The 22,448-nt window shown below is 38.0% G+C and overlaps 1 protein-coding gene across 5 annotated transcripts in view; it reads right to left on the bottom strand.

Moving 5' to 3' along the window:
* Positions 1-22,247, bottom strand: part of ankzf1 (ankyrin repeat and zinc finger peptidyl tRNA hydrolase 1) — a 28,175-nt gene extending 5,928 nt beyond the window's left edge. Inside the window, exons 1-15 of one of the 5 annotated variants that reach the window (XM_057853424.1) lie at positions 22,155-22,247; positions 21,643-21,778; positions 21,477-21,571; positions 21,254-21,356; positions 15,300-15,508; positions 15,091-15,200; positions 14,850-15,003; positions 12,017-12,239; positions 11,832-11,930; positions 10,645-10,821; positions 10,471-10,572; positions 1,677-1,947; positions 910-1,021; positions 669-836; positions 527-597 (exon numbers count right to left, since the gene is read on the bottom strand). In XM_057853424.1, coding sequence (XP_057709407.1) covers positions 527-597; positions 669-836; positions 910-1,021; positions 1,677-1,947; positions 10,471-10,572; positions 10,645-10,821; positions 11,832-11,930; positions 12,017-12,239; positions 14,850-15,003; positions 15,091-15,200; positions 15,300-15,508; positions 21,254-21,356; positions 21,477-21,571; positions 21,643-21,769 — 2,021 coding nt within the window. In that variant the 5' untranslated portion in view covers positions 21,770-21,778; positions 22,155-22,247. Of the gene's footprint in view, positions 1-526; positions 598-668; positions 837-909; positions 1,022-1,676; positions 1,951-10,470; positions 10,579-10,644; positions 10,822-11,831; positions 11,931-12,016; positions 12,240-14,849; positions 15,004-15,090; positions 15,201-15,299; positions 15,509-17,258; positions 19,062-21,253; positions 21,357-21,476; positions 21,572-21,642; positions 21,779-22,154 lie in introns of those variants that run through there. The other 4 variants (XM_057853422.1, XM_057853423.1, XM_057853421.1 and 1 more) reach the window with 4 other exon arrangements.
* Positions 22,248-22,448: the final 201 nt, after the last annotated feature.

Here is a 22,448-nt window from a genome sequence, read left to right as displayed (position 1 = left end):
ATGCACGCACTGTCCGTGCACGTCACACACATATGGGCAGTTTGCCCCGACTCTCTCTCGGCCGTGTAAGCAATGTTGAAATACTGTTCACTTGTAACAGAGAAAACTGAGCATTCTCAGGCTTATCCTCAACCCATTTTTATTTTTTATGACTGTTGTGAAGTACAGCCCTTCCCCGAAAGCCGTGTTCACTGCAAGCTAGGCGCTAATAACGCACAGGTGCATCGCTACGATAACGACTCTCTTGCTATTTGATGACGTAATTGCTGCATGAAATCCGATTTGCGGGACTGGACAGTACAGACCGCCGCGACAGTCTGGAAAAATGTGGCCCAGATCGGATTTAGACCACATACGAAAGTGACCCAGATCGGATTTGAAATGGTCCCGTTCTATGCGACTTGTCACGTTCAGACCGTCAAGTTAATGCCTCACTCGAGTCGGAAAAACACGAAAAAATCGGATTCGTGCATTAAGACCTGTAGTATGAACGTAGCCTATTTGCATGCAGACACAAGAGTCTTACCTGATGTTGGAAAGGTTGGCTCCAGATGCAGTTACTTGCGCTGCTAACCTCTTCTCAGCTGCTAAAGCTCTCTGGTTTTAAAAATAAAAATATTCACGACATGTTGGAATTAGAGTGAGTGTGAAATAACCGTCTTATGCACCTTTTCTCGATCCGATAAAGATGCAAATTTCTTCTTTTCCTCCAATTCCATTTCCTGTTTCAGTTTCTCCTCCTTCTGGGTCTTTTCACGTTGTTTTTTCAGCATCTTTTGAGCCTTCTTCTTCTCAGTTTTCATAGATTCAATCTCCGCTGTTAGAGGTCCGGGAACCTTTCAGGAGAAAGCTTGAATGCTTGAAGTTGTCGTTTCATTTGCATCCATACGCTACTGTTGAGTCTCTTACCCGAGCCTTGTTGTAGTCGTATTTGTCAGGATTTTCACCCATGTATTTACGAAACACGTTCCTTGTGTCTTTGTCGGGGCTGACGTTATATGGGGTCTGCCCTTTTTTATCACTGCGGGAGAATATGGAAAAAGGGTGCACAGACGTGATCACAGGTGTGAAACTTGCAGCACGGAGGTCAAATCCTGCCTGTCACGTCATTTTGTATGGCTCATGAAAATTTTTCGTGCATCTTTCTGTAGACCCCAATGAAATATTAAGGACTCCATAAATCAGATTTATTGTTATTTTTCCCTTTTTTAATTTTTTTTAAAGGAATGAATCTTTATTTCATTTAAAAAATGAATATGCATATATTTTTTTTCCTTTTTGTCTATTTAAAAATATTAACACTTTAAAAAAAAAAAAAAAAAAATGAAAATTTTGAAAAAAAATCTTTTAACCCTTTTTGATTAAACAAAAAAAGACATTTAAAAATAAGAATATTTACTGTTCCCACAGCACTTTTCGTCATCGGTCATTTGTTTTGAACGAAAAAGAAATTAGATGATATATTTGCTATTTATGAGAAAAAAGATTTGGACAATTTTTATCGCACTAATATCTAAACGATTTATCACCTATGAAAATAGTTGTCCATTCAGTTTCTTATTAATCAAAGGCAGAACTAGTGGCAGATAAAATGACATTCCACAGGAAACCAGAGCTACGATGTGGCCCACGACAAACATGTGTTTTACACCCCTGGACTATATAGAAATTCCTACCTGCATGCCGGGTCAGCTCCAGCATCCAACAGCATTCTCATGACATCTTTCTGAGCGGCCGCTGATGCGACGTGCAGCAAAGTGAACCCCGAGGAGTCGATCTGCTTGTTAAGAAGATTTAAAGGATTGGTGCCATCCACAGCCTCCACCAATGACTGCTCCCGTGGCTCTCCGGAAAGGTGAAGGAGACGGCACAACGCATCCACATCCCCGACTTTGCAGGCTGTGAAGAGGTCGTCCCTCAGGCTGTACTCCCACGAGTCATCCACTGCTTCTATGGAAATGAAATGAGTGTTAGTCTTAACAGGCAGAGGTGGGTAAAGTAGCCAAAAATTTTACTCGAGTAAGAGTGGCGTTACATCAACATATTACTTAAGTCATCCAAAAAATGTATTCAAGTATGAGTAAAAAAAAAAGTATTTGGTGAAAAGAACAAGTGATGAGTAACATTGAGGTAACTTCTTACGGTTATTTTATTTTTTTAAAACAATGGCATTTTTTTTCTGAGCTCAATGTTATCTATATGAACTGTTATTATTATGCGATACTATAAACTATTACATAACCAAATTAAGTCAAAGAAATACAAAAAAGCATAAGTTTCCTCAAGTGGAGAAAACATTTCCTATTATGAAACTAAAAGGATCATATCTCTGGTTTTCTGTGGTCAATCTGTGCCAAATAAAAAACATTAAAATATGCGCTTTTGTGTGATGTTGACTAGAACTGAAATGATTACTCGAATAATTATAAACTCGATTTTAAAAATTGATGGAGGCATTTTCTCCGCCTCGAGGAATCCCTTAATTTTGCCAGCTCAAAGCATGACGTTTTGCCCAGACTGCTTTCAATGCAGCACAACGCGCTGACGTCATGTACGTAGAGGGAAAAAACAATAATACCTGACTGCAGCCAACAGCCACTACAAACTAAGCCAACGTTGCCACAAACTACACCCACATGATGCTACGGTGGTAGCGTCTGATGAGTCTCATAGATATTTAACCTCAATTACTAAGTGTGTTTGACAAAAGAATGCACATATATTGAAGATACAATTAAAACACATTTAAAGTAACATTATAGTCTGTCAGATTTCTTTAAACACACACATGCACACAATAATTATGGACAAAAAGAGGAGGACAGGACTCAGACCAGCCATCTTCTGTAACAGGCTAGCCGCTAGTGCACCAGCCAAGACCCCAGTGAACATGGCTAACTCTCGAGTTAAAACGGTAAAATTCACATTCATTCGAAAGGCAAACCGAAATGTCTAAGCAGGCCCGCTGCCTTCGCATGACCCGTAAACTGCAACCTAAAGTATCTGGATGTAACTTGAGCCCCTATCACATACTCCAAAACAACGGGAATATCGCGGGCCTTAACCATGCAGCAGTTGTGTGTGAAAACAATTTCCCGTGTCGACTGACATGGGAAGCAGTGTGCGTGAAAGCAGGCGTTAAATTCCCGGGTCACAGCAGATGGCTGATGACTTAAATATCATAGCGGCGGCCGATGTAACTTCCTCCCTCTTGCAGTAAGAGGAAAAGCGGTAAACAAACATCGCAATTATAAACATAGCAAGCTGGAAACAGCTAAATTAAACTTAAAACATGACCAAAATTAAAATGTAAATTCTTACGTCAGGCCGGGCCAGGGTTCTTTCTCGTTAATATTTTTAAACAACTATATATTAACGATGTATGAATGATAAACTAAGGAATACTTGTTATAAAATAAATAATTTGGATAAAAAAAGAAGGCACTTTATGGTCATTGCAGAGCCAGAGCGTGCCTCTCCACCCTTTTTAATCTTCCCCTCTGCGAGTCCACAAAACCGCATCTGTTTATTTATATTTAACAAACTTTTTCAGCGTTATTTCGTTGTGTAAATAAATTTATAATGATCATAAAAATATCTAGTCTATTTAAACATTAAGAAAATGCAGTTTTTTTCTGCCAACTGAGAATTCGTTTTAAAAGACAGGCTTTTATGCAGACATCGTCACAAATGTTATCACACAAAACGCGGGTCGGGCTTTAATACCCGCGGACCAGTCCGGGTCGGGCTGGACTTTTTAGGCCAGATTTTACCTCTATCTTAAAGTCTTGATGAGCCTAAATTGGCTGCAGTTACGAAGTCGGGAATGCTCCCTCCGGAAAAAAAACACGATTTGAGCAACATTATGTTTAACAAACTTTTCCAGCATTATTTAATTGTGTAAATGCATTTATAATGGTCATAAAAATATGTAGACTATTTAAACTTTAAAGTGCCTGTGACACGAAAAAGCATGTTTATTTCATAATACACGCGGTATTTTATGCCCCTGAATGATATGGGCCGCTTGGATGTGTGTGGAAGCGATCGCTATTTTTATTTAGTTTTTTTAATCCCGCGCCATGAAAATGAGTGACTTCCGGCTTCGGTCTTGCATTGAGGAGGAGGGCGCTGTGACGTGTACGGTAGAAGACGTCCTCTTCACGCTACAGTGTACTGTTGTGTATGAGGACGAAGGATTCAGCTGATTTTGCGGATTAATACGTTTATTTTTCGCATCACGCCAGCCAAACGGCTGCAGAAAAATCATTCTGTATGAGGGAGAGGCGTATGCACCTTTTTGGAGTTTCAAAAGGTTCCCATTCACCGTGGATATTTACTGTGGGACCATTGGACTTATGAGGAAGTGAGTAAACATCTTGTTTTGTATTATGTCAAATACGAATACAGCGATTACAAAGTAAACACTAAAACTTCCTTTAAATGAAGGACTACTTACGTTCGATCATTGATAGGCATGTAAAAAGCTGTCCTAATGCTAATTAGCAGCAGCACGTTAGCTGCACAACAAATCCAGCCACCCTCCTCCGGGGAACGAACTGTAAATTGCTCTCCGCCGGGCGGTTTGCCGATCCACTAAGACAATCGACAACCGGGTCGTCACGTCAAATAATCCAGGATAGTTATGTGTGATTTTCCACTTCGAAGACTTTGAAACATCACTCGGTTCGAGTTAGCATGTCGGCTAGCTGTCACGGCTTCTGGTTTGTTTACATTTTCCGAAGCCGGGCAAGGGAAATGACATATGTCCGATTTAGGTGTCATAAAATATCGTTCGGGAGGTGCGACAGTAAAGGTGAAGTCGACATTTTTTACCATTATAGAGTAATTTTGCCATGTCGTCCTGAATAAATGCATTTTTATTATTTCATATTCCATTCAGCACAAGACTGTTATTTGTCATGAACATGCCATTTATTTAGCAATTGGGGAAAATACTTGGATAAAAAGAATATCCTGTAAAAATATTGAAGTAAAGAGACAGAAACAATGACATTTTGCCGCTCTCTTCGTCGCGTTTTCCTCGTTGTGAATAGTTCCCCCTCGACGAGCTGACTGGTCCTTCTCAAGCCATTTATATAGCTATTGGGGAAAATACTTGAATAAAAAGACTATCCTGTAAAAATATTGAAGTAAAGAGACAGAAACAATGACATTTTGCCGCTCTCTTCGTCGCGTTTTCCTCGTTGTGAATAGTTCCCCCTCGACGGGCTGACTGGTCCTTCTCAAGCCATTTATATAGCTATTGGGGAAAATACTTGGATAAAAAGAATATCCTGCAAAAATATTGAAGTAAAGAGACAGAAACAATGACATTTTGCGGCTCTCTTCGTCGCGTTTTCCTCGTTCTGAATAATTCCCCCTCAATGGGCTGAATAGTAAAACTGATGAGCCCAGTCTACCGCTGACGTCATCCACCTGTTGGGGACGCTAAAGCCCTATAATGGTAGGCGTGGCTAACCGGCAGATTAAAAAACTAATTTCTCGTCATCTGTGCTTTTCTAAATTGTTGTATATAGTCGAATCGTCTCAAAATATGATTCTAATTCACATAATAATGCCATTTAAGACTTTTTTTCTCGTGTCATATGCTCTTTAAGAAAATGTGCGGTTTTTTTTCTTTTTTCTGCCAACTGAAAATTCGTTACAAAAGACAGTTACGACATCGGGAACGCTCCCTCTGGAACAAAACGTAATATGACAAACATTGTGACAGCCGATGCCGACCAAAAATGACGTAATATCCGAAACAGATCACCAATGGACTCATTGAAAGTATATGTGATGGTGGTCTGTTTTGGTGTTCAGAATCCACAATACTTCTGCCTGCAGGGTTTTCGTTCCACCGACAAACGGACGCATTCCCGATGCAGAGGTGGATGGATTCTCCGTTTTGCCGGTTGTGGTGGTTTGGCACGCACGAGTTGCATTTCGATTTGTAGTGCAGTCAGGGTCCCCCCAGGATTGATAAATCTAAATTCAAGACTTTTAAGACCTTTTTTAATGCCATTTCAACTGAAAATTAAAACTTTTCTCGCACCCATTATTTAGATAATATTGAATCATATTAAAAAAAATAAAGCAATGAACATCAAATTTAACCTCAATTACTAAGTGTGTTTGACAAAAGAATGCACATTTATTGAAGATACAATTAAAACACATTTAAATATAAGGTCTTTCAGATTTTTTTTCCCCCCATGATAAAATGGATTTTACACTATTATTGTATAGCAACTTCAGAAATTACATTTGCAATACAACAGGTTTCCCTTTTAAGAGGACCTAGTCAAGGTGTCAAGTTGGCCTCCTTAAATGTATAGTGCTTGCAATTGGCAGTGAAAGTTTAAAAAACAGCCACTAAATGGCAGTAGTTTACCATTAATTACCACAAAATTAAAAAGCTACACATGGCCATTTCCCTTGGTAATTGTTTTTTTCTAATCACATTACAAGAAGAATAAAAAACACATGTTAATCCTTTGTTAGTTATTGAAGACAATTCTTTTAATCAGATAGAGAAAATGCATACTCTTATTCAATCAAGAAAAACATTTAAATATACCAGGAGGTGTTTTACTATCACCTACATTATAATTTGCCAATCACCATGCCATGCTATTATCAACGTTACTCCGCACTAGTTCCAATAATAGACAGTGTCAACCGTGTTGTGTATCTGAGAGTGATGGTGAATCTACAACTCCGGTTTATCCATGCTAAGGCTAGTGCACCTGCCAATACCCCATTGAACATGGCTAACTCTTGAGTTAAAACTGCGAAATTCACATATATTCGAAAGGCAAACCGCGCTTAAATACATTATTGCATCTAACACATTTTAATTGGAAAAATTGGCAACTTACTTTGAAATGTTAAGCAGGTCCACTGCCTTCGCATGACCCATACACTGCGACCCAAAGTATCTGGATGCGACTTGGTCGCCGATCCAATACCTCACATGCTGGTCCAACTGTTTGGACTTGGTTGTCTTGTTGAGGCTTTCGTCGAACATACAGGCATGAAAATGGGTCAGGGGTTAAAAAGGTGAGAAAGGTGTGGAGGAAATATGTTCCGGCGTTCTGCCAAAATGTCCGCCGCCGGCAAAACGTCCTACATGTGGCGAATTTGACCATTTTAATTTTTCACATAAGGCTTAATATTCGAGTTAACGGGGGTTTAGTTAGTTGAAGGAGTTGATTTCAACCACCATTGACTCGCGCTAGCATAGCCACTCCGGAGCCCTGAAACTAACAAATAACTGTCAAACTGCACAGAATTTGTTCAAATCATTTCCAACGATTAATTAAACCCCGGCTAACTCAAAGATTAAGCCTAATGTAAAAAATTCTGAACTTCCCCTTCAAAATAAAGACCATTGAATATGGCCCTTAAAATGTTGTCTATAAAAGTTTTAGAGCAATAAAACAAACAACACAAATGAATAAAATGAACAGGAATCCTTCAAAGTATTTCATAATGGGTCCAAATTATTTTTCGAACAGATCATGTGACTATAGAACCTTAGAGACAGCCATTTGCATTGCTTAGCCAAAACTACAGCTGAGGAGGCAAGATGGATATTTAGAATTTCTTTAAACCTAAGCTTTCAAAACCCTCAACAACAACTGAGCTTGAACCGAGGATTGAGCACGAGCAGTATCAAAAAGTCCTGGCTGTCGTGTTACCTGTTGTGCTGTAATTCCAAGTGGTGCTTGAATTGGATGCTTATAGCGGTGGACAGTCTTTTTGAGCCAGCGCAAAGTTTGCAGCGCACGGAGATATTTTTGTTATCTATACTGGACAAAAATGTGAAGTAATGGCTGTGTTTCCAGTGTGCAAATGCAGCCGTTTGTAGTATATCTCCTGCCTATTTCATTGCATCCTGGCGAGGTAGCAAGGCTATGTTGTTTTGGCCGCAAACTCCGAGCGCTCACGCATCATGGTAATACACGTGACCCTTTTTGTTCCATCCCAGATTAAAAAATGTGACATGTGATGTCACTCCCATGACTACAGTATTCTTCATTCTACACACATTATGGGGCAATAACAAAATAGTAACGCACAGGCATCAAGGAAAGTAATTTTACTCAGATTACTGATTTAGAAAAATGAACGCGTTAGATTGTTCTTTACTGAAAGAAAGTAATCAGATTAGTTACGCATTACGATACCGCGTTATTGACAACACTGCTTTTATATTACCGTTAAATACACAAGCTTGACGCTACCTTAACGGGAGCTATTTTTTCACCGGACGCTCCGGCAGTGTTCAACGGAAGCTGCAACGAACGGCAGTAACTTTGTCATACCACAAAATATGACAACGAAAACCATTACTCACTAAATTCAATATGCTGGCAAATGCATTCATCTAAAAACAATTGGGAGTGATACTTTACCTCCTCCAGCGAATGTGAATTTGTGCTTAGTACAAGATCATCTGTCGCAATTAGCGATCTTTGACGCTCTTTTTTTTTTTCCTCCCCGCATACAAACTTGTTTCTCTCTCAGCGGCTGTGATTAACCTCAATGAAGTTGCTGTCCTAGCTAAGCCTTGCCTATCATTCGTCTTTGTAAGTTTTTAGTAACTTTGTGTATTGAATTTGAAAGGAAAATGTGTGTTTTGTTTTTGACGAACTTTTTCATGAAGCTAAACTGTTGAAGCTACTCACATGTGGAAAAATACGAGTGTACAACGTTTTAAATGTATTCATTTGGTATATTTCAGTTACCACGATTTGAGAGATCAATAAATTGAAGAATTTACGCCTTGCGTTTGGAGTGCTTGTTTTTGGATTTGCTGGAATAGCGTCACTGACACACGCAGCATCAAACAGGGGAAGGGGGAAGCGCTGCCGCGCCAAGCTAATTCTGGCTGCATTTTCGACACATGAAAAATAACGAATACGTACTACTGTATGACGGAAAATTTTAGTGGTTTTGTAACCGCGACGTTTTCATAGCATGGTAATCCGTGAAGGTAACTGGCACATGCCTACAAACGACCCCCCCCCTTAAAAATTTTTCTCCTCGGATCTACACGATTCACGTAGGTCATCCTTTTTGACTTCAAAACGGCGAATTTCGCCGAAAGGTGAGAGATTTTCATGCCTGAACATAACAACTAAGGCATCTGAGCAGTTCCTTGCGTTAGCACACAGTACTGTGCGATTGCCTGCTGTTGTGATGTTGATCCTAATGATGCTAACGGCACGCACGCACGAGGTGCAGCGCATCGTAAAAATTCTACGCGTCATCTTCGTTATGGATTTTTTTAAAAAACAACTTTGGCACGGATATAATTTAGGTTGCACTGAGATGTTCTTGAAAATTAAAACCACGGTGAAAAAATTCCAGACTTACAACAGCTAATGTAATACCTTTAATAATGGAAAACTAAATTCAATGCTTTTTTAATACTTTTAATAACCCGCGGGTACCCTGTCCAATACAGCAGGTATCAAACATTTATTTTTAACACCGCAAAAACTCAAAATCCTATCAGGACTTACAATTTAGACTAACTTAAAACTTAATTAGAACTTAAAAATAGCTTGACACAAATGGAAATTCAATTGAAACACATGGGGAAAAACACGTAACTTTTAAATGATGTGTGTTATCAAGCGTAATGACATTTTTAGGTGGTAATAAATAAGATTTTTTTTTTTTTTTTTTAAGTTTTTTTTTTTTTTTTAAGTTATTTTTAGTCAAAGCAATGAATTTGTTATTTTTCTGATCACATCTGAGATGCAATTGATGGCCGTTATCAACAATGTACATCTAAAATGAAGACATTGATTGTCTAAAAATGGTTCAATATTAGATGAATTGTCTCGTTTCCTCATGTATATTTATAATTACTCTTTACCTAAAAAAATGTTTTCTCCGATTACTCTCGATTACTAAAATATTCGATAGCTGCAGCCCTAATGTTTACAGCGGCGCTCTATGTCAAATACTTATTTTTTTTGCTTTATTTTAAAGATGCCACATAATCGAACGGGCCAGCGTGAGCATAGAACTGCAAGCTTCTGTCTGATTGGTATGATGGGGTCATGTGATTGTTGCGACGTCTCGTAGATGAAACTGGGAGAGCCACTGCTAGAGTCTCTGGCAAAAATAATAAGTAAAATCTAATATGTAGAATAATGGCAAAAAAAAATAAGTAAAATCTAATATGTAGAATGAGGAGGAAAAATGTAACGACTAGTGTAGCCCAAAGTAGCGGAGTAAGAGTTGTGTTTCTTCTTTCCAAATCTACTCAAGTAAAGGTAAAAAGTATGGCTTAATAAAACTACTCTTGGAAGTACATTTGCCTCAAAAGGTTACTCAAGTAAATGTAATGGGTTAATACCAACCTCTGTTAACAGACGTAGTTTTTCTTTAAACTTTATTATTAGTTGTAAGTAAAAGTAGTCAATGTCGATGAGATGCCCTTACCTTCCACTCGTTTCTTCCTCCTATGCTTCTTTTTCGGTTGTGTCTGTTGACGAGTGTCATCTTCCTGGGCAATGTCATCTACTTCTGTGTTGCTTAGTTCTCCTGCATCTGAAGACAAGTTATTGATTAATAATAATTGCTCCAAATAATTTGACTTTACATAACAAGACGCACCCTCTTCGTCATGTTTGTTTTCCTCGTCTTTCTTCTTCCTTCTTCTCCTTCTCCGATTGTGTCTGGCCGATTGTATGTCATACTCTTTAAGGTCCTGTGTATTGATAGTCAACTCCACCATTTCAAGATGGATTTTCGCATCTGGCTCCTCATCTGAGCTGCTTTGGATTGCTTCTCCTGAGGTACAAACAACTCATTCATAACAGGAGTAGTATATTATTGTAACTATAGTTTGGAGCTGCTCCTGATGTTGAAAACTAGGGCTGATACAAGTAATGGACCACTAATCACTTAGTTTGACAGTTGATTAATACGTTTTATACCTAAATATTTTATAGATTCTCTTTTTTGAGCCTCATCACTCTATATGAGTTTGTCACAAGTTAACGGTCCAATCCATTTGAGTGAACATTGATTCATTCACTGTCAACCCTCCTAGGTCAAATGGATTGGACGTCTATCGCCGTCAATGGCAGTCAAGAACCTAATAGTAAATATTATTTTTTATATTTAATTGTATTGGGGGTTTTTAAAAGGGAAAAAAGGAACCCCCCCCCCCAAGTAATGAAAATATTCCCATTTATTTATTTATTTTTTTATTTTATTTTTTAAAATACAAAAAACACAGTAAATCAAGATTTTTGCAGTCCACAATGAAAGCAGGTTATCATCTTTGCAATCAATTTGTAAAATTAGATACTTGCAAGCATCTGTTTTTTTCTTTCGAAAACAATGAAATGGTTACATTCTTAAGGATTAGTGGTTTTTTTTTTTAATTAAAATGAATATATTCTCTTCTATTACTATTAAATAGCTTTTATATTGTGTATAATATTATATACATTACAAATATTACATATTCTTTTTGTTTTCATTTGTAGATTTAATTTTTTTTTTTTACATGAAATGTTTCGTTTTATTAGTTAGTAATTTAGGTTAAAAAAAATGTAAAGAAAAAATAATGAAAAAAACTACAGTAAATATTCATGTCATTGGCTATTTAATTTACAAAAAACAGTACATATTATTTGGTATCTCTTCTCCTTGGTGAAAGCAGATTATCTTTGTATTTAATCCAAAATAGATATTTGCAAACATCTGCTTTTTCTTTCGACAATTAGTCGACTCGTCTCAATTATTATCGGTGATTTGTCAAAATAATGCTGGCAGCTGTCTCGAACACTCACCTTCCTCTTTTTCAGTCCTCACTGGTGCAGCAGGTTGGACAGTCTTCTTCCATGCCTTCTTTGATGGACTGCTAAAAGTGGACATGTCAGCATCCTTCCCTGGATCAAGTCATTGCATTACCAATATGAATTTATATTCCATTTGTGTGGTACAACCATGTAACATAACAAACTTTTCAATTTACCATAAAGCAGAACTGCGGAAAGCATATTGTGCACTCGCTGAACTTCACGAAATGTTGCCCTCCGTGTGGGAAAGGGTATGGTGCGGACCCTAGTGTCCTTTTTGTCCAATGGACTCGCACGGCCTCCGAAGAAGATAGTTTTATTGTAGCTTGGAGCTCGTACGAATATAGCAGATGCTTCCTTTAAGTGTTCTCCCCAATTTGCCAAGAGCTCCTGAATGTCCTGTAAAGAAAAAAAAAAAAAAAAGGTTTGCGCTGTGTTATAAAGATGCTATAACAATATTAGAATAGGATAGAATAGGTTTTTATACAGAGTAAACAAGATATAAAGCTTCGCAAAAACATTTAACACATTAAACAAAAGTACAACAAGACTAATATAAAAACACAGGTTACAGGGTACACAGATTGGGTAAAGTGAATGAGTGACTAGCAGCAGTGCTTAATTTGTAAATCATATGGTGCCGGAACACAAAGTACATATGACAGCGCAGGGGTGATGAGACAGGTATACAGGTCCCGGAATATACACAGAAAATTGTGCTGAAACAACACGCAAATGCCCACTTGACATGTTGTGGGAGTTACAAGCCTCAATTTCAGATAATATCCGTGGTATTAATGTTATGAGAGCAATTTGCAATTATTTAGGATATACTCTCCACAGCACAGGCAATTGCCCATATAAACACAGGTGGGATTTAAAGTAAACAGTCAGCGATATAACATGGCTATAGATGATTAATCCATGGCTAGGGACTAATCACCAAATGTATCACTACAGTCCTTTTCACACACATATCCAAGGAAATTCCCGTGTAAGGTGACGCGGGATTTGCTCGGGTCATTGCTTTCACACATGAAAAGATGTCCCGAGAATGAAGAGGGTTGGGCGCTTTCACAGACTTGTCCCGTGTTGCCCACTGGCGCGCTCTGTGCGGGGAGGGCTGCTGGCGCGAATTTATAAACCGGACATATAAGTCATTTTTGGTCGGCATCGGTTGTCACAACGTTGGTCAAATCATCTTTTGTTCCGGAGGTAGCGTTCCCAGCGTCGTAACTCCAGCCAATGGCGTACCGCACACATGCTATTTTTAGACCGTGATGTCACATCGTAAAGCGCAAGTAAAGCCGAAGTGGGACATTATAGACCCGCCCTCGCATAGAAACAACGTAATTTGTGCTACTTTTCGCCGGTAATCTTTCAAAAACGAACATGCCGAACACGCATTGCTTTTTTGGAACTTGTAGAAATGACTTTAGACACGGCGCCACATGAAGGATGTTTTCTTCATACGTTTCCGGAAACCAAAAACTCGGGAGCAAAAAATGTGAAGACTGAATCAACTTGCGCGGACTTTTAACACCAGCTCGGTGAATCCATTCACATTTTATATGCAGTAAACATTTTGTCGGGTTGGCATGGTCTTTCAGAGGACAAAGAGGTAAGCCATTTTTGTATTTTTAACTTATTTTTTTTAGCGTAACGTGCCGTACTGCTTCTGTCTGACAATGAATGACCTGAAAAGAATTACAATGGTATCTGAATGCCACTGTTACCGTTTGTTATATAATATATATATATATATATATATATATATATATATATATATATATATATATATATATATTAACAACTTTAGTAAGGGGGAAGTGTAAATAAATTATAGAATTAAGATTTGTTATCAATGAAAAAATTAAAAGTGTTCATTGGCTGTCACTGAGTTGCATTTGCGATCGCTACACAAAGCTAACTAAATTACTCGCAAGAACGGTAAGAAACGTAGGACAACCAGAGGATATACAAGAAAGACAGGGTTGATGGTAAAGGTTAGCTTGTTGAAACAGCAGAATGTCATTGTCAGTCGCGTCGATAAAAAAGCTAAGGCTATGCTTGGGTCGGCTCGTTTTTTTTTGTCTTTTTTAGCCTTCGAAACTCAAGCCATCTCTTTAACTGAACATTTTTATGTTCTTCCACAGCTTTGCCAGTGAATTTGACACCAGGCACATCATTTTCGGAGAGAATTGGTAGTTTTAGCTCTGTAAACATCTCCTTCGTACACGATTTCCATTCATTTCCTATTAGGGACAATCGGTGGCTTGTCCCTACTTAGCAACAGTTGCTAATGTCATGAATATTAATGAGCGGAAGTGACGTGCTGCTTGCGGTACGCCATTTAAGCTCATAAAGACTAAGTGGTGGCAAGTGGTAAAATGGGGCCTAAAATAATCCAGCCCGACCAGAGCCCGTCTGCGTGTATTAAAGCCTAACCCGGCCCGAGCCCGGTCAATTAACTTGATTTGCAGGCCCAAGCCCGAAAATCCCCCGAAATGTTTTGTTTTATTTGTAGGCTCCAGCCCGGAAAAAACAACAAAATTTTATATTTTATTTGTAGGCTCAAGCGCGAACCCCCAACCCCCTGAAATTTTATGTTTTATTTGTGAGGACTCAGGATAAGGAGGAAAAGGATGGGATGCGCCATGCATTCAGACCTGGACAGCACTGCTTGCTGCTTGGGAAAACGGACAGGTTGCATTTTTGTGTAATCACAAAAATGTTGTGGAATTAGCAGTGCAATTATATTGACATTTCAGTGCAAACTTGATTTGTGTGTGGTGATACCTCTTGGAAAGAAACGGTCTCTCAGTCAGTATGTTTTGGCTGGTATGGCCCTATAGTGCCTACCAGACAGCAACAGGTTGAAGGTGGAAGCTGGGGTGTGTCTTTATGATATTCTTTACCCTTCCTAGGCACCGTGAGTTTTAGATGGTGGACAAGGGAGGATGGGGGCAGCAGATGACTTTTTGTGCTCGACTGGTCTTACATTCTTACCTTGACTAGTGCCACCTCGTTGTAGCGTCTTAGCGCTGCACCTGCAGACTTTGGCGCGTGAATCTTGTTTTGAGAATCCTTGAGTCCTTGAGTGGTGCCCCTTTTTGCCCGCACAGTGTATCGGTGGAAGGTTTTGTGCTGAAGGACTTCTTTCCTGAGGAAGTAAAACCATCGCTTTAAAGGGAGCTTGCCTCTCCCAGTCAAAAGGAGTTGGACGTTTATCACCATAAAACAAGCATACCCCTGGAAAACTGCACCAGCGAAATGGCCGCCGCCTGTCATAAAAATTATCCATAGTGTTTTCTGGGTGATGGACTTTAAACAGCGCTCCAAGTCTTGTTCTTTATCTGACTGAGCAAATGATATTAAAGAAAAGTTTGAAATTGCGAGGGGAAAAAATGTTCTTCACAGGACATTTTTCCAATAATTGGGCTTGAAACTAAGCCTTACCTTTCCATGTAGAATGCAGCGGTAGACCGACAGGTATTGTCCGCCTGAATTTTGGAACACCACTTTGGTGGATAGCCTTCCAGGTAAACTGACATCATCTGAATAGTCATTATCCCCACGATCGGCATTCCAGCTTGCCTCTTCCTGATGCTCATCTGAAACTTCTTCCTCTGAGTCGGACTCTGAACCTGAGATACTCGATACATCTCCTGTATTGTGATAAAGAAAATGAAGTAGTAACAATGTCCAACTGTAAGCTACTGAACTAGAGTTGCGTAATATGAAACATATGCGATATGCCACAATCTGGTATACTGGAGCTGTAATTCCTAGCATGCCTTGTTGAGGGGTTTGGTAAAAACATTTTTTTAATGATACATTGGGGAGAACAAGCATTTGATACACTGTCAATGGGTTTTCCCACTGGCAGTGTATCAAATACTTGTTCTCCCCACTGTATGTTTTATTGTAGAGCTGTCCCGACTAGTCGACGTCATCGATGACGTAAATACATCGACGGGCAAAACATACCGTCGACGGGTAATGACGGGTTAAAAAAAAAAAATTACATGCGGATAAAGTTTAGAATGGTGGGCGCTCGCGATGCAGGCGGTGAAAAAAAGCGGACCAGAATGGCCAGAGCCTGGAATTATTTAAAGGAAAATATGGAGGGTGCCACTGTGTGTAGTCTTGCTAAGCTGAGCTCGCATACCCGAACGTAGCACGTCGGCAATGACCGAACACTTGAAGCGCCGTCACCCAAGAGTAATTTTGGAACACAATAAGAAACAACAAGCGAGCGCAGTGTTTTTCAACACTAGTGTGCCATGAGAGATCGTCAGGTGTGCCACGAGAAATCGGGCGGAGGTGCAGTAGGAGGGAAGGAAGGAGTAGGTAGAAAGTTCTGGTTGTGTGAGGATGAGCGAGGTAGTGCTCGTGCCGCGTTCAAGAACTGCTCGGATTTCTAGCTATCAGCGACCTTGCTGTCCGCGACAAATGTGGACCCCAGCATGTCTACTGCACATCATTTGGTTAGACTCGTCGTGTGTCGATATACTCGAAAGTGTCCTTGAAAAACACTGGCGGATTGTAAGTCCATAAAACTTTCTAATGATTTTTTTTTTTAAATTGAAGTGGCCTTTATGTGCGTCTTCTCAACTTGCATCATTAAGTGTTTTCCACATGTACATCATGTTATTAATCCACTCTGCTGCTGCCCCTGAAAACTGTAGATCTCGACATCTCTGTGCACAGCATGCAGATTGTATTTATTAGGATCATGGAAGCTCCCACTTGGGGAAAATATACACATATATCCTGTATATACATAATATAATAAAAATATATATGGAGACAGCACTGGTCTGGTTACTGTAATCCATGACTGCACTGATGTTAGTTACTTTATATTATAAATAGGGCTGTCAAACGATTAAAATTTTTAATCGAGTTAATTACAGCTTAAAAATTAATTAATCGTAATTAATCGCAATTCAAACCATCTATAAAATATGCCATATTTTTCTGTAAATTATATATATATTCTGTAAAATAAATTGTTGGAATGGAAAGATAAGACACAAGATGGATATATACATTCAACATACGGTACATAAGGACTGTAGTGGGCATTTCACTCTACTGTCATTTAAATCTGTCTATGCTGTCCTCACTCCGAAGTGTCTACTTTTTCCAAAGCTAGACAGCTAGTGAACGACGCCTTAATAATTAGACTTCTTCCTTTTTCATCTGATTTATTAATAAAATGGCCTCAAACCATTGTCCTCTTTAGACCGTCGTAAAACTACAAAATAAAAGTACACAAGCATTGCATTAGCAACAACGTTAGCTTAGCACGCTATACAGGTTCACTAAACAAACAAAAAGCGTCTCATACAAAAAATATAGCATTTCGCTTACTATCCTAATATGTACATTATTTACAACAACCATACTTACGGACAAATCTTGTCCAAGGATCATATAAGCACAACATTGTCAGGCCGAGACGTCGTGCAGCCATAATGAAGAAAGAAAAGAAGAAAAGAATAAACCATGTCGCAAAGCGACCACAAGAGTTCGCTGTTGGACAGCGCAAAAAGCCTTGCTGTAAAACTTACCAAAAGACAGAATACTTTCTGAGCGGGACATGTGCGTTAATTGCGTCAAATATTTTAACGTGATTAATTTTAAAAATTAATTACCGCGCGTTAACGCGATAATTTTGACAGCCCTAATTATAAAGTATCATTGTGTGTATACTTATAGTAGTATACTATCAAATTAGTACTATATATTTAATTTTTAGTTACCGGTAATATGACTATATGTGCCTTTCATTCAAAATAATTGTAATACTTCAGTGAGCCTTCAGCTTTATCTATTTTCAGATTAAAACAAGAGTTGAACTGTTTTTCCCCTCCCCCAAAAAATGAGGAATGCGCACCAAAATGAGCATCTGAACTCACACAAAGTATTCTGAAAATGATTGTCCGGGACATTGCAATTCATTTTAACATTTAGAACAATATAGACATACCACAAAAAGAATAAGAATTGTTTTGAATCCTGTTAAAAAGGTGAGGTCACCGTGTTTCCGTTTACATTATTTTGCAGTAATTAATGCCAGCAGCATTTGACCTCATTGTTTGGGATTTATTGTTGATATTTATGTTATCTAGCCATACGTTAATAAAAGAATTTAGGTGTTCCAAAATGTTTTTTTGTGAACTAATAAGCTTCAACAAAAAAATTCATTATTAAAAAAAAAAAAAAAAAAATTATTAGATTAGTCGACTAATCGTAAAAATAGTCGGCTGACTAATCGGGAGGAAATTAGTCGTTTGAGACAGCCCTATTTTATCGCTTTTGTTGGTTGTAGACATGTGCCGATTACCAGTTTCAAGGTATACCGTGGTATGAAAACGTCTCGAAGAAAACGAAATCAAGGTATACCGTGGTATGAAAGCATCTCTAAGAAAACGAAATCAATGGTATGGGAATACTTCGGCGACAGTAAAGTTATACGGCCGCGGCTTAGAGGAGGAGGGCTAACCGACATGTAAAGCATGTTTGCGGAGGGTGGCTGCCAAGGAGGCAATACCTCCAATTTGATTTCGCATTTATACAGAATTATAGGTTAGTAAACCATAGACTTCATAATGATGTTGACGGCACACAATCTCCAGACACTGCACCACGCCTTCAAGTAGGGGGCTGTCACACGCCGCTTCAGTCGGTCGAAGTTGGTCACAGTTATTCTCAAACACATGCAGCCATCCAACGCCGGATTTAAGTTGAAAATGTACAAAAGCTGTACAGCAAACAAACAGGAAGGATTGTCTCAGGAGTGATGTGTTCGAGGATACAAGGTAATTATTATATTTTTCCTACCATGCATGCATTTTGAAACGTGAAAAAAAAATCAATAGGAGAAATTAATCGCTACAACACTGGTATCATAATTCGCAATATTTCCGTAAAATAAAAGGTAACTGCCCGTTTTTTTGCTTTTAATCAAGAATCGAGACCGTTTTAGGTCCATATCTATAAAGAATTCAGGGATTTATGCATTTATTCACGAGAATTTTCAACGTAAAAAGCTCTTTGTGGTGATAAGGCGGCGCCACAGTGGCTTAAAGACTAGCAGCACATTCGACATATTTACGTAAACTAATTGCTAACTGCCCTTTTTTTGCTTTTAACCAAGAATCAAGACTGTTTTACGTCCATATCTATAAAGAATTAAGGGATTTAAGCATTTATTTACAAGAATTTTCTGCGTAAAAAGCTCTTTGTGGTAATAAGGCGGCGCCACAGTGGCTTAAAGACTAGCAACACATTCGACATATTTACGTAAAATCATTGCTAACTGCCCATTTTTTTTGCTTTTAACCAAGAATCGAGACTGTTTTACATCCATATTTATAAAGAATTCAGCGATTTAAGCAATTACTCACAAGAATTTTCAACCTAAAAAGCTCTTTGGCTGTGTTTCCACTCTGTCAGCTTTGACGGAGATAGGCCCCATGTTAATCGGCCCTGCGCCACATAAATATATTTATGAAATCTATGAGTAAGCACTTTCATGAACATTTCCCACCAGCTACGAGAGTTAACGCTAGCGTGTTTAGTGTGTCTAGCGCTGGTAAAACGTGTTTTCTCTCTGGCAACTGTGTGTTAAGAAAGAGAGTGTATGTATAAAGTAAACATTATACGAGTCATACACATGTGCCTTTCATGGAAAATAATTCAATTATTTTTGTTCTGATTGTAATAATGTTGAGCTGTTGCTGTGGATTAGGCTCGCCTAAGGGACTGCATTTATTTTAATTTAATTTAGAATATTTCAGTTATTTTTTGTTATTTAAAAAAAAAAAAAAAAAAAGACTGAAAAAGCAGTTTCTGCTCTTGCACTCTTCTTTAAAAGAAACTGGTGTATTTTAAGCCAAAACAACTGTTGTGTTTAATAGAACAAAATGTCTATATGCTGCCATAGCAGATTCATGGTGCATTAAGCCCACGAACTATTTTTATTTGGTCCGTTTTAACCCGAAAACCCCCGTTTACAGACGTCGCGCAACTGCTCGTTTCAACCCAGCCATAAAACAATGGTAATTAATTATATTTATTATTCAAAATGTATGTTGTTTTTAGCTTAGAATCATTAATTGATGTCTCATTTTTTTGTTTAAAAAAAAAAAAAAAAAAACGACTTTAAAATCAAATTATTCACTCACATATTTTAAAGTTTTAAACAAATTATCTCACAATGAAAAAAATGACGTCTGTAAAAAAAAGTCACGGATATCTACTTCATAACTATCGCTTAATTGTATTTTTCTTTGTTACTGTCACCTTTTGTCCGATATGTTAGATATTAAATAATCGATCCCAAAAAGAAAAATTGAAAAAAATGTTTAAAAGGGGTAATATATGAAAAAGAAAATCTCGACCACTCCTTGATGTCTGCGATTTCTGCATCGCGACCCTTGTCATATCCCCATGTTTCACCCATAAAATCCCCCCAAAATCCAGCTGTGGCCATTCACAGCTGTGTCTTGACACTCAGTGATACATGCAACATGGAGTTTTTGGATCGAAACAAGGTAAGTACGCGATAATATCTCGTTAAAGACATGGCTTCTGTAATTCTGCTCTCGCCTCCAGACAGGGTTTTGCTTTTTTAAAAACTTTTTTTTTTTTTTTTTTTTTTAAATGCCCCCCCTTCTAAAAAAAATTCTTCCCCCAGAAAATTGAGATTTTAAGCTTTCCAATGATGTATCACACAAGCATATCGGACAATTTTGAAAGATGGCTAAATTGGGGGTCTCAGAGCGGAACTTCAAGTCACCTGAGTGTTTTACGCCATGTATATATATATACATATATATATATACATACATATACATATATATGTATATGTATATACACATATATACATATATATATTAATTTATCATTATACTTATGTTCCAATTAGCTAATGTTTTGAAAAATAAAAATCCTGTTCAATGGAACAAAAGTTTGTTTTTTTAACACAGATATCTCAAAGTAGCACATTTTAGAGCTGTAATTACAAGACCATGAAACCATGATATTTTGGCTTAAGGTTATCAAACTGTCAGAATCTCATACCGGCACATGCCTAATTGGTTGCCAATTCTTTCCAAATGCATGTAGTCACTATTAGTATTCACTAGGGATACCACAAATGATCAATTATCAAATTAATTGACAACTATTTTAAGATTGCTCACCATTTTTGGCTCTGAGATCTACTTTTCAAGGAGACACTTTACAGTTCACATTTATATTACAGTTCACATTTATAATATATGATCAAAATTGACGATAATAGCATTTTATGAAGCTACATAATTTTTCATTGTTCTGCGATTTGTATTGTCATATTGCCCAGCCCTTCACTGTGCATTGAAGGCTTTTTTCCTCACCAGCTCCAGTCTTCCTCTCAAACTCCTCAGTAGTTACCGGCAGGTTTCCTGATATCTTCAGTCTCAAGTTAAACCGATGCCAGTCCAGCTTGTAGTGTTCCATCTAGAATTTTGGCAAATGCATCAGTTATGTAAGCTTATATCAACGCAATTTACAATGCTGAAACCAAGGCAATTTTCCTCTAACAACTTACTTTGTAAACTGAGGTTGCAAAGGGTTTACCTGTTCTTCCCGGTTAATGAAGGAGCATCTGCAGGCCAAGCAGGCCATCTTATCAGAGATCTCCTTGACATCCTTGGACCCTTCATCGTCCAGCTCTGAAAGCAATTTAGTTAATCAAAATGCAAAGCATTCACACTTAACATGCAAATAGAATTACTCATCATACTGTCTTTGGTCAGATCCCCAATAGGACTGTTTTTAAGGACGGGGTTAACTTCTCTCAGTCCTGTTAAGGCTCCATCTTGGGAGCATATGTCAAATATGGAATAGTGGTCTGGATTTTCCGGCTTCATGTCAAACACCTGGAAAACATTCAAGTCCTTCTGAGGTAAAGAAATAACTAAATGTTTTCCGAATTAAGTCCAACACTGTTTTGGAACTTTTTGTAAACAAACAAAGATTTATAAATCAATTATCGGACTAAACTAGAAAGACCGTGTAAGGAATTTATCTGTTAAAAGATATAATTAACGTGACAAGCGTTGTTTGGTTAAAAAAAAGCGTTTGAAGTTTTTAGATGTTCAATGAGTGGGTCGAGCCAATATTAAATACATAAAAGTGTAATATTACGTGACATTTGACAGGCTAACGTTCGACATTTAAAAACAGCTATTAAGGAATAAATACATGTGTAATCGTTAATATGATAGCGTACACATTTTAAACATTCAGACTTACCTTTGTAACCTGAATGTGGGGAAATATCACACCATTTCAATATATTGACGTGTAGCATTCAAACTGCAAAGGATCCTGGGGGTCACTTCTTCGTCTAAATGTACAAAGACATGTACAGAGCAGAAATCCCAACAGCGCCATCACTGGCTGGCATACGGAATACAATAAATGTCATACACATCATCGATATCGATTACAATTACTTTTATATGGAGGTAGATTTGTGTCTTTATTATTCAATCAAAAAACTTGCTTCATTAAAAAAACAACAACAGCTGCTTCAATCAAAATATA

The sequence above is a fragment of the Corythoichthys intestinalis genome, chromosome 12 (assembly GCF_030265065.1).
Source record: "Corythoichthys intestinalis isolate RoL2023-P3 chromosome 12, ASM3026506v1, whole genome shotgun sequence".
Lineage (NCBI taxonomy): Eukaryota > Metazoa > Chordata > Actinopteri > Syngnathiformes > Syngnathidae > Corythoichthys > Corythoichthys intestinalis.
Note: the sequence above shows the minus strand (reverse complement) of the source record. Positions and strands in the feature narration are given on the sequence as shown.